The 12826-nt window shown below is 35.9% G+C and overlaps 1 protein-coding gene across 8 annotated transcripts in view; it reads right to left on the bottom strand.

Annotated features, from left to right (window-relative positions):
- Positions 1-432: 432 nt before the first annotated feature.
- STXBP5L (syntaxin binding protein 5L) overlaps positions 433-12826 on the bottom strand; it is a 428903-nt gene continuing 416509 nt past the window's right edge. For all 8 annotated transcript variants that reach the window (XM_078066497.1, XM_078066496.1, XM_078066495.1 and 5 more), the window contains 4 exons: positions 10043-10208; positions 7458-7569; positions 5578-5798; positions 433-5015 (listed from right to left, as the gene is read on the bottom strand). In XM_078066497.1, coding sequence (XP_077922623.1) covers positions 4974-5015; positions 5578-5798; positions 7458-7569; positions 10043-10208 — 541 coding nt within the window. In that variant the 3' untranslated portion in view covers positions 433-4973. The remainder of the gene's footprint in view (positions 5016-5577; positions 5799-7457; positions 7570-10042; positions 10209-12826) is intronic.

The following is a 12826-nucleotide window of genomic DNA, read 5'->3' as shown; positions in this document are numbered from 1 at the left end:
TTGTAAGTATATCTTACTCAGCCTCAGATTTTTATTCTGCACCCTCACCAAATTTAGTTTTACTTGTAATTCACCAAAGGTTTAATCAATCAGCATCCTCAAAAATTGTAAAATCTTCCATAAAAAAGTTACACAACTCCCCAGTTTGAAATTTGGGGATGCTTGGGGTGCTATTCTATCCTTTTGGATTAATAAACTCTAGCAAAATCTGTGAGTTTGGAGAACTTGTGTTTAGTCTTTTCTTTCTGTTTCTTATTTCAAACAAATGTGCTGTACATCGCTCCCCTACCCACTTCTCTGCATTTTTAAAACAAGTATACTTTGCAAAACCATGGTTCAAAGTGTTGCAGATGAAAGTCTTCCCTCTGTCCATATTTAATCTTGGCAAAAATGTTTAGTAGTGCATGATATCATAACATAAGAGCATCTATGTACAAACATATACAATTTTATTGATATCTCTACAGACTACAAGAATTTTAAGTATAGTCACAATTGCTGAGTGCAACAGAAAAATAGTAATTTGTCATTTTCTGAAAAGATGCAAAAATTCTGAAGATGAAAGAAAGATACATCAATGATGTCATCTGTTTCTTATTTTCTAGAATAAAACATCACATAATTACTAAAAATTATAGGTTATTAGAGATTTTGATTCTGTGTACACTTGTCTATGACCACCACCTAGTTTATTTTCTGGCTTTGCAGTTGAGACGCACAGGCCAATACCAGAGGGGAGCAGTAAGAGAGGAGAGAACTCTCACGTTTTCTCATTGAGGGTTATTGCCTTGGATAGGCAGACTCTCCCTTTTTGAAGGTGAAAACAGTCTCTCAGGGCACTGGAGGCCAGATCGTGAGTTACAGACATTCTTCTCCCTTTAAACACATGTCCAATAACTAAGAAAAAAAATATAAGTGGCCCTGGGAGCTAAGACAACAATCAAAAAGGAACTGCTGTTCTTCCTTCTTGCTAAGATCAAGTCCAGTAAAATATACTATAGCAGAACAGGTACCTAGTACCCATGTCTCCTCCAAATGAAGAATGAAAAATAAATTTGGGCCTGATTTAATAAATGATTGTTTTAATTTCCACTATACAACTACTAAGAATTAGTTTTCCACTTAGCTTTACATGCTGTTGAATTTCTTATATTTCTTCCAGTGTCTTGTGATGTCACATGTATAAGACAATCAAAACCTAGATGTTTGAATAGGAATAATGGCCAAGTCACATGGGAGAAAATCACAAAGACAGAATTATTAAAAGTCAATGGGGCATTGCCTGGTCAGAAATTTGCACAGAACCTTTGTTTTGGGTTACAACACAATAATTCTCAATCCAGACAACACTGTATCCTTGCATCTTGCCTTCCACGACTCCTCAGAAGTGGGGCTTGGATACCAGCCGAGGTAGACAAATGTGTCTTCCTTAATCGACCATAAAGCTGTGTTTGTCAGCCCTGGCTGACACTGGAACCACATTGGGGGCTTTCAAAAATAACAATGTTCGGCTCCCACTCCAAGAGATTTTGATATAATTGGAATTGTAAAAGCTCCTTAGGTGATTCTCATGTACAGCCAAGGTTGAGAATCAGTTCCCTACATAACTATATAAATAAAAGTGGCCATCTGTGCCTCTAGTTTCTCATCAAAACCTCTTCCACTTAACTCTGGCTCTCATGTCCCTCCCCACCCCAATCCTCTTGCACCAAATTGGCACTTCCTCTTACTTTGCAAAGTCAGACCTTATCTTCTGCATTTTATCCCTTTAGGGCTATGTTATATGCAATTATGTACACTAAACTTGCTACAGAACAACCATACTCCCTGTAATGGTGCCATCCAGAATACATGACTTACTGGCAAGTATCTCTGGCACCTGGAGCACTGTGTATATGAAATAGTATGTAGTCAGTAATGGGGTTGGTGTTACAGAAGACAAAGGTGAGGAAGCTGTGAAGGCTACCACTTTTCTCCTGATGCAAAGAGCAAACCCTGATAGAAATGTCTGAGTCCTTTTGGCATTGCCTCTCAAAGAAAGTAGTCAAGTTATAATGTCTTTCCATAGGGTCAGGCTGTAATCACATTCTCCTGGGTTGTCCCAATGATCCTAAACCAAGGAGAGGATTTTTAGCTTACTTTTCTAGACCTTTTTCATTTTTCCCTTCTGCCAAACATTTTATAACCAAGTATTTAAAAGAGCTCATTTTCATCTTCTTCAACCAACCTTGGGCATAATCTCTCTCTCTCTCTTTCTTTCTCTAAGCCCTGGAGAACCCTTAATGCCGATAACAGATGGTACATTTAAAATTGGACACATAGGTCACATAAAAAGGGACTCCAACAATAAACTTTTTCCTTTTATAATCCCTTAAGATCTTTGAGGAATAGAAACCTAGATTCTGATTTATTAACTTGAGAATCACTCCAAGGCTATATAAAAGATTTGAAAAATTGTCTTTATGACTAAATTATCAGGAAACATCTCTCTCAGTTCTGTCACTATCCTTCCAAAGTTAGATGATGGCCCCTATGGTGATTGGGGCACTAAGTCTGAGTCTTAAGTGTAGGAAGCAAAGTTGTAAGGGATTAAAATAAATGATAATCATCCTTCCCTCCAAACACCAAGGTTAATGGATGATTTCATGGTAGGGATTATTAGATTCAAGAAAACAAATACTTCTAGCTTCTTATTGGTGAATAGAGCACAAAGACCCATTTTCCCCTGGGACACTAAGAAGGGTTTATCTCCTGAGGGAGTCATAGGGAGATAAAGTCGACTTGGAGACTGTAGCTTGCAAGCTTATCTTCTGAAGCCACCATAGTAGATATAATGTAATTTTGATGACAAAGACTCAGAGTTATTTTCTCTATCATTGTCCAAGTTACTAGGAGTATTTTTCTTATGTTCCAAGATAGAGGCAAGACATTTAAACAGTGGAGAAGAGACATGTAAAGAATTACATGGATCAACAGTACTCATTTTCCAAAGATGATGATGATAAGATGGTGGTGGTGGTTGTGATGGTGTGTGTGCATGCACATGCATGCTAAGGTCAGTGCAACAGAACAGAAAAGTTCAAAGAGAAAAATCACATCCACATCAGATTCTTGTTATTGCTGTCTCTTTGAATTATAAAAATAATTCTGATACAGTAAAACCTCATTAATTTGTATTCCACTAATCAGGAGTTGGGGAGATAAAGTGTACATTTTCTGACTCTATCATCTTTTCTCAAAATTACTGAGAACATTTAAAGGAATTGCCACTTCAAAAAAATACACTAAGAATTAAAAAATCTAAAAAAAACAAACAAATACTATTTGGGGCTACTAAAATAACCTGGATTTCAGGAAAAATGGTGAATTCTTAGGAAATACAAATGCAAATCTGGTAAGACCTGGAATAATCAAAATTCATTAAGTCAAACCCATTAATTTTTTTTTAAATTATTTTTGAAGGAACAACATATTACAGGATGGGTCCTAGAACCTGCATATATTCATTTTCTATGACTTTTAATTTCCAGAATCATGTTAAATAATGATAGCAGGTGTCTTTATTTATTTGCCTCTAGAGCCTCACTGTTAATGACAGATAACTTTTATCATATTAAGGGTATGCCTTATTTCACTTTGAAAAGAGTTTTTAATAAGGAAAAGGTGTTCGGTATCTACTGACATAATTTGTGGCTTATATCATTTAGCCTAAAGAGTGACAAAATTATTCATTTTGTATCATTAAATTCTCTCTGTATTTCTGTTGTCTATAATGGTGACTAAGGCCAACATAGCAAAAATACCACATTTTATAAAGATTTTCAATAATAAGTATTGAACCAAAAAGTATTTACTAATGAAAGCCCTTGTTAATCAGAAATGTAGTAAATCAGAATCTCTTTCCCAAAACATTAACTGAGGTTTTACTGAATCATATTAAAGAGAATGACCAGTTTGGTCTGTGAGTGTCAGGCTGCAAGAGCACCTTTGGATTGAAGACACCACTGGGCTTGAACAGTAATATACTGTGTAATTGGCAGACAAAGATACAAATGGAGCATTAAAAACATATCCCTTTAGAAACTGAAACCAGAGTGTGTGAAATCAGTTCTCAAAGCTAACTGCACTGTTCCTGTAGTCTAGTTTCCCCCAACTTATCATTAACTCCCCTGCAGAGCACAAGCCAGGCTGAAAAATGCTTTGAGGTGACCCAACCCTGCACGGTTTATGACTAAAAATAGCCAATTGTTCTGAAAGTGACAAATGGAAATTACTGTGTGAGGAATGACTTACTATCCTGGCAATACTCGATTATGACTGATAACGGTGATGATGTAAAATATTATGGAAAGACAAACATTAATCAGACTCTTGCCATAAGAATTCAATAATGTCCTAGTATAATGAAAGTTATAGATGAGAAGAAAACTCTGGTTTTCTTTTCTTTTTCAGTTGGGTATGGTAAATGTACCTGAAATACACTGATATCTTCTAATGCAGATTTTTTAAATTGTCAGGTGTGGCCCAATTTATAAAAATAGTTTGCCATAAATCTTTTTTTCTTCTGTCACAACATGCTTTTTTTCTTTTCCTCTTAGGATGTTAATTTATCATGCAAAGATTTTTTTTTTCATTAAGTGCATTAATGCTTTTGTTTGTACAGGATTTTTTCAAATCAGAAGGACTCCCCGTAGTTCCTAAATGTAAATCCTTAGCAAATGACAGGCCAAGATGATAGCTCCATTCCACGTTGGGAAAAGGCAAATTCAGCCGTGTCTTGGGATTTTAACCAGGGTTCCCGCCTTTGGGTTGTACAGTGTCTAATAAATTTCCCTTATGATAACTTCAGATGGACTGTAATGGAACATTTTGTAGAAGAAACTGGCTTCTAGCAAGTTGAATAGTGATGCTGGGAATAAATTTGGTTTCCCTGAATAATGGTTTCTCAAAGCAGTCAGAGCTTCTTTAGAAGTTTAGAATTGGTACCATTTCTTATCCTTATATTTCAGCATTAACTGCAAAGAAAAAATAGTCACAATAAAATGTTTTTAAAAATCTTTAAAAGTACTAGCCAAAGCAAGGTCATATTGAGCCAATCATGCATATCTAAATCTTAAATTTATAAAACTTCCTTTACTTTTTGAAATAAAGTACATATGAAAAGATTTTTTAAAAATAATGAAGCTGAAAAGACTCAGCTGATTTTTAACGATTAAAGCAAAAAGTAGTGTGTGGATTCCAGCTTCTAGTGCCCCTCACACCTTTTTTGGGTGAGGGGGGAGGATCATATAATGTATCTAAGCACCTTTTTAGTAGCAGATGCACAATATAGACCCAATGTATCAGAACCAATGAATAATTTTCTTTTAAATTATCTCCTAAGGTAAAGTAGTATTAATATAGTGTTTAAAAACATTTCTCTCCCAAATACTGGGGGAATTATGACACTTATAACGAGATCCAGGTTACCCTGGTTCTCACACAGGATTACTTACAGTGACATCTCTGGGCTTTCTTGTGCAGGGCCCCAGTGTTTCAAGTTATTATTGTATGAAGACGCTATATTAAGCCGTTTACCTCATGTGCATGTTTGGAAAATGCTTCCGCGCTGGTCATCATGCCTGCAGTCTTCTCTTCCAGCTCTCCTAGCCTCTGTCCTCTCTCATCAAGTGCGATCCGAGCGCGTGTCAGCTCTCCCATCACCCCTCCGGCAGCACCTTTCATCCCTTCTATACCACCTGGTCCGGGAATGTGCTGGGCCAAGCTGCGAGATGCTCTTCCCGCTGAAGCTTCCCCAACTGGGATTCAAGCCATAGCAATTTAAGACATATTGTCAGTAATTCAAATAATTAGAATCAAGTTTATCACCAAAGTACTTACCTTAAATTCTAGTGTCGTAATTCTCATTGAGAGAGAGACATATTTGTTCTTATCGTAGATGGGTATTGGGAGATGTTAGCTTTTACCCACGAAAATATCTATGAAAGAGTCTGAGACTGTGAGGTAACCATATTGTTACTGCCTGCCTTTGTATGTGTGTGGATTCCATGCAATATGGCATCATTGCATTTCTTGACATTGCTGAATTGGGATGCTCACAATATATGTGATTTCATATTTAACCCGTATCAGGGTCTGTTCCAATCTTAGGTCTGTTCATTTGTTTAAATTTCTGCCCGTCTTCATTCCTACCATCTCTCTTCCTGTTGCTATCATCCTCTGTAGGCCTCAGTTGTTGTTACTGTTTAAAGATGTGTGTGTGGGAGGAAGTAAATACTAAAGAACAGGGTATGCATGATGGACATTAGTATACATGTGTTGAAATTTTGTTACTTTATAAAAGAACAAAAATTTCCCTATCATTTACAAAGTTCAGTTTAATTTTAATGATTTTTTTGGAAGTTTTTATTGAAAGACAGCTATCTTGGTAGAAATTTAGTGAGCATTCTTAAGGATGTAATGTTAGGAGTAATATCAAAAGGTATTTTTTTAAATTAGAGCCTTATTGAGATATAATTCACATACTTTATATACATAAAGTGTACAATTCAGTGGTTTTAGTGTGCTGACAGAGTTACGCAACTATCACCGCTATCTAATTTTAAAACATTTTCATTACTCCAAAAAGAAACTCTGTGCCCATTAGCAGTCACTCCCCCTCCCTCCTTGCCCCAGTGCTTGGCAACCACTAATCTACTTTCTGTCTCTATGGATTTGCCTATTCTGGACATATCTTATAAATGGAATCATACAATATGTGGCCTTTTTTCCTTCTTTAATTTAGTATGATGTCTTCAAGTTTCATCCCTGTTGTAGCATGTATCAAACTTCATTTCTTTTTATGGCTGAATAGTATTCCATCATATGGAGGCACCTAGATCTTTTGCTTGGTGAAAAGTTCAAGAGAAAGGAGTTTTGATCTTCAAGACCAAATAGGGCTGAGATATTCTGGGAAATACATTCTTTCTGAAAATGTTCCCTAGTATCTTTCTACTCCTTTTCGATTATTCATCAGAGTTCCACTGGAAGAATTTTAAAGTAATTTATTGTGTAGCATTGATAAACCTTGTGTTCTGAATAAAGAATCTGTTTCCCAGCAGTGATTAAAGGCAGGCAGATTCACAAACATTTTTTCCAGAATTTAGTAATTGATTATCTTCACCCTGCCTTGCAGGTATGATCTACTTGCAAATGATGTATTTATTAGCTTACTCATTATTTGTATGAATTGCATATACTGTTTTTGTTAAACTATTTCCTAATATGAAGTAACCGATTTTATTCATGTTTGGTAAAAAAATAATTTTCATGGTATAGAAGCAAAAAAACCTGGTCTGGAATTTGAGACCACATACTACATTAAGTTACACACACACACACACACACACACACACACACACATGCAGAAACAAGTCTTCTATTCAGTGGTACAGTTTCATAATCAGGAGTTTACTCACAGAGCTCTTCTCTGTCAAATGTTTGTCCACTTCCACCAAAGAGTCCCTTGAGAAAGCCTCTGTTTTGAGCTTCTGGTGTCTCAATGGGAATAAACAAATCTCCTAGCATGTCCTGTATCAAATTCAAACAAAAAAGCATTAGAGTAACTAAAAATAAAGTGATAGAAAAAAGATAACCCTGTAGTATGTTAAAGCACAGAATAAAAAGATAGCCTGCTTTCCATATATTTTCCTGGCGATTTTTGCTTTGCTCCCAGTTTTATTTCTGGCATTTCTTCTCTACCTCCTTTTCCTTTCCTTCTCTAGTAACTGACATCTGAAAATTTTCATTTTTCTGTCCTCTTCTTTTCTCCCCTTTACAGTTAGAAAACATGAGAAGCTAATATATTTACCTTAGGATTAATTTCTACCTGATCAATGACTCCCAATCTGGATTTAGGATCCTTTTTCAATTACCATAGCCTCTTTCTGTCCTAACCCCTTTCCTGAACCAAGCACGGACAACCCTATGAAGAAGGAAGCCTTTGGTAATATGTGGAGGACGTTTGGATTTATTTTTATATGAAGTACAAAACTAGGAAATGGTTCAATACAAATGAGTCAAAATATGAGTCAAAAATGAGCCTAGCTCCTGCATAGTAAGATACAATTGTTTTCAATATTTGATGTGTTTTAGAATGACTGGAAAAATCCCTTGTTAGAAACACGGATGCTTAGGCTTTATTTCACACATACTGAATCAGAATCTATATAGATGTGCTCTGGTTATCTATATTTTTAATGTGTTCTCCAGGTCTTTCTGAAGCAGACCAAAATTTGAGAACCACTGGTGTGGAGGAAGGCACTTCAACCAAAAGTCAGGAGATCTGTGACCTAATATCAGTTTGTCTATGAACCTGCAGCCTGACTTTCTTCATCCTCTTCCTCTCACCTCTACTCACCAGACCTGCAGTCTTCCTCCTGGATCCCTTCTCTTTGGAAATGGCAGCACCATCTACTTAGCCAGAAACCCAGGAATAATTATTAATTCCTTCTTTTCCCTCACTGCTACAACTACTAACCCTCCAATCCAACTGATTATACTTTATAGCAATTGAATCTGCTAACTTTTCTCCATTCTCACTGCTGGCTGCTTTAAGACATAGTTATTTTTGGCCTTAATTATTTAAAAAAAAGCCTTCTAATTGTTCTCCCTTATTCCTTGAAACAATACGCAACCAGAATCTTAGTTTTCATAAACAAATCTGTTAAACCTTTTTAATGACTTCCTGTTGCCCTTGGGATAAATGCCAGATTCCTTAGGCTCTTACCAGGTGCTCCCAGATCTGTTCTGGAAAAATTCTCCAGCACTATCCCTCCATCCTTTTCACTAACTCTTCACTTTGTTGGCAGTTTCCTGAACCCCCGGGGTTTTGCACACAACTATTCTGCCAGGAATATCATTTCCTTTTCCATTCCCAGCCATCCATTCCTATGGACAACTCTTACTCACTCCTTATAACCCTTTTCTAACTAGCCCTCTCTTCTGTTCCAGCAACCCAGGGGCCCCTCTTCCATGTCTCTCCACCTCTGGCACAGCCACATATAGGCAGTCTCTTCCAGAGTGCTGTGGTTGTCTCTTTACTTACCTCCCTCCACACTAGCGGGTAGGGACTTGTATCTTGTTTTATCACTGTATTCCTATAGCCTAGCCAAGTGCCAGGCATATGGTAAAAACTCAGTATTTACTGAATAACAATAATAAGAACATTATTATTTATTTTAAAAATATACTATGTTCCAGGCACTGTGCTCAGCGTTCTTACTTAATTCTCAAAACAGTGTTCCAAGACTGAGCATATGGGTGGGTTAAGTAAAATGCCCAAAGTTATACAAATGGGCAAAATACAACTGAAATAGTTCAGAGCTTATACTCTCAACCTCTAAACTAAAACTGGCTTTAGTTTTCTTTTCTGTAAAATAAGGGGGTTGAACCAATTAAATCTCTAAGATGCTCTTTTCAAATTTTGTAACTGCTTATCCAAGGTTAGATAGGCATTTATATTTATTCTGTTTCAAGGCTCTGCTTACTGCTATGATAAAAAACAAATGCCCAATTCTAACCCACCAGAAATGTATTTATTTTGTATGGCTCTTAATCAAAATTAATATTTCTTCAAAAAAAAAGTCCATGAGCTCCCTGAATTATATGCAAAATTTTTATGTATACATGCATATTCCCCACCTTGGAGGGAGAGAGTTTATAACCTTTTTTTTTAAGAGGGTTTATAATCTTACAGAGGATTCTCCATAGGTAAAAAAACAACAACAACAACAAAGAATAAAATGAACAAACAAAAAATCAACCATTAATATGTATGATCTTCACTTTCTCCCTCTCACTTCCCTTTTTTCTTATTTTTTTCTGTGTATACCTAGACCCACACTAAACTTGACAGGGTCACAATGATGAACATATATTCAAAACATATTCTAGGGAAGGCATATTTATTGCCTGGCCCAATAATACTTTAGCTTTTAGATATCTCTCTAATTCTCTTTTTACAACCATGTCCAGTGTTTATTCATAAATGTGCCTGACCTACCTGAAGATTATCACACATCTCTTGGCTGTATGTTAACCGCTGAATTTCAGTAGGAGAGACGAGGTATAATGCCTGGCCTTCATTGGTAAAACAAAATGTCCGTGCTATCCTCATGTCTGTCAGTGGCAAATAATTAACATCCAACACTGGGCGAAGACTAGGTAGGCTGAATGGAAAAAAGCAAATCCACATTTCATATTCAGGTTGTTAGAAGCTTTAATTTCTCTGTGTAAAATGTGCAGACCCTTACATAAAAAATTATTTTTATACCACTATTTTATGGTTGTTTCTTTTTATTCTCTTGAAGTCTCAATGGTAAAAAAACTAGACTTTCACATTAAATCATATATACACAAAAAATCATGGGCCCCATCCTTTATCTTAATCCACACAGATACTTAGCAGATATCCTTGGAGGCTGGATTAAATGCAGTGGCCAGCAATTTCAGGATACTTTTTGCAGCATTTCACAGGTTCCTACAATATGGTTATAGTCTTTGGTTATGGCAGAAACACCATAGCTAGAAAGTGGCTGACTGCATACTTGGCCTACTATCTCCTTTCAAGGCAAAACTCCTGAGTCTGAGGAGGTTATGCACTGATGGACACGTGGAATGGATCCAGTTCACTGTGCCTGGCAATGGAGTGGCTTTGCTCCCCATTCCTCTACTCCCTCTATACACAAGATATGAAAATTACCTATAACTTAGGTCACCTGCGCTGAAGGCATGATGAATAAATAAACATGGTTAAGGTTATAAGGGAATGAGAATAAGTTACAGATAATAGAATTTGCATAGCCAAATGAATACCACTCATCTCAAGTGTCTTACCAAATGGCTATAGTCTTATCCTAATGTTGTAGCCCATGATTTTGCCTATTCATTAGAATGTCCGTTTGGACCTGAACAATTCGTCTCCCTTTCTTTTCTCAATAGAACTTAGTTTCCTCAAGATATTTTACAATCCTTAATACTGCTCAGAACTTGAGTTTTGAAGAGAGTATAAAGAATGTCCCTTTGGATACTGCCATGAGCCAGTTTTGCAAACTACTGAAGAAAATTAATCTCATTGCTTTTAGATCACACCTCTAATGCCAAAAGGAGAAAAATAAACTTGTCATTAAATCTCAAGCTTTGAAATCATTCAACTGATTCTGATGTGTATAATGATTTTAAATTATCCCAGATCATAAAACCAGTACCTTGAAAAAAAAGTACTGACTTCTCTTATGAAAGTAGTTTGTAATTACAAGTTAAGCCTTAGAACTTTATCATATAAAATGGGACCTGAAATCTGTGCAGTTGGAATAAGCTTTCCATGAGGTTCTAGCAATATATTGTCCAATATGGTAGCCATTAGCCATATATGGCTATTGAGCAGTTGATATGTGTGTTGCGTGAACTGAGATGTTCTGTAAATGTAAATTATATACTGGGTTTCAAAGACTTACATGTTATGGCATTTCAAGTAATTAAGATCTTTAGGATATGAGTCCAAAACAAACCCAGTTACACAGACTTCCATGATAGATTCAGTCAAATTAATGGGTGGCAGTGGGCGAGGGATTCCAATGGACTTTTCTGATAAACTACATTATTTATGTAGCATAATAAAAGTAAACCAAGAAAACAAAAATGGTGTAATTACTTTAGGTAGGAAAAGGAAAACAGTAATTCAATTGCTAAAGACTAGGAACTAAGTGATTTTAGTATATGTGCTGCCGAAGTAAGCAAGGAACTACGTGATTTTAAAGCTGAAAAATAGATTTTTTTCTGTGCAGGGGACACTTTATAAGGAAAAAGTTCACAAAACTAGCAATGGTTCTCACTAAAAATGACTATCACAGCCCAGTTTGAGAACTCATTTATAGATAAGCCTCTAGTATCCCTTTCTACTATTTTCTAGGTCTGGGTACATTAGCATATAAACAATCATTAGCTACCTGCCAACTATCAGAAAGGTAGGACTTGAGAAGAATGGACTCAGTATAGTTCATTTCTGATAGGATCTGGAAAGATCTAGGAAAATACTTAGCATGGGAAGATGATCAATTGGTAATGCCAATTCAAAGGATTCAGTTCTTCAAGCCACATATTATTCCCTAGTCACAACTAATATATTACTAAAATCATCCCAAAGTAATTTCCTTTCAAATATTTTTGAAATCCTCAGGAACACATGAAAATTTTCCACTAGGACATAATATTAAAGTAGCATTATCATGTAAAGCAGCTTTTACAAAGAGCAGAGGAAGACAGAGATATCATCTTAACTCTCCTGTTGTTATGACTCCTGTTCTTTTTTTAAACTCTATTGTTTTTATTTCTCAAGAAATTTCCCTTCTCAAAATGTCAATGGTAGCACATATTTATTTAAATGGAAATTAATTTGCAGATATACCCAAAATCATTTGAGAAAACAAGACACACTAAAATTTTACAAAAATAGGGTAATCACTATCAAGCTAAAAATCTCAGTTGTGACAACAGTTTAATGTCTTTTAATTTAAAATAAAAATTTGGAGTGACTAAATGGGAGCTTAGGGGAGGGCAGGGTATGGGTGATACACATTTTTTTTCCCCTCAAACCTAAGGCATTCTAGGAGTTAAGTCATCATTTTCAAACAAGACTGGAATGATTTTCATGACAAATACCGAAAAAGTTTGAGAAAGAGAAACCAGATAAGAGAAAGAACCAGAAATATCTAAGAGAATGAGAAGACAATAAATGTTTTAATTTTTTCAAAACTTTAACTACTTTTCCTTGGGTTACAAATCTACT

This window comes from Halichoerus grypus, chromosome 1 (assembly GCF_964656455.1).
Source record: "Halichoerus grypus chromosome 1, mHalGry1.hap1.1, whole genome shotgun sequence".
Taxonomy (NCBI): domain Eukaryota; kingdom Metazoa; phylum Chordata; class Mammalia; order Carnivora; family Phocidae; genus Halichoerus; species Halichoerus grypus.
This window is presented reverse-complemented; position numbering and strand designations above follow the sequence as displayed.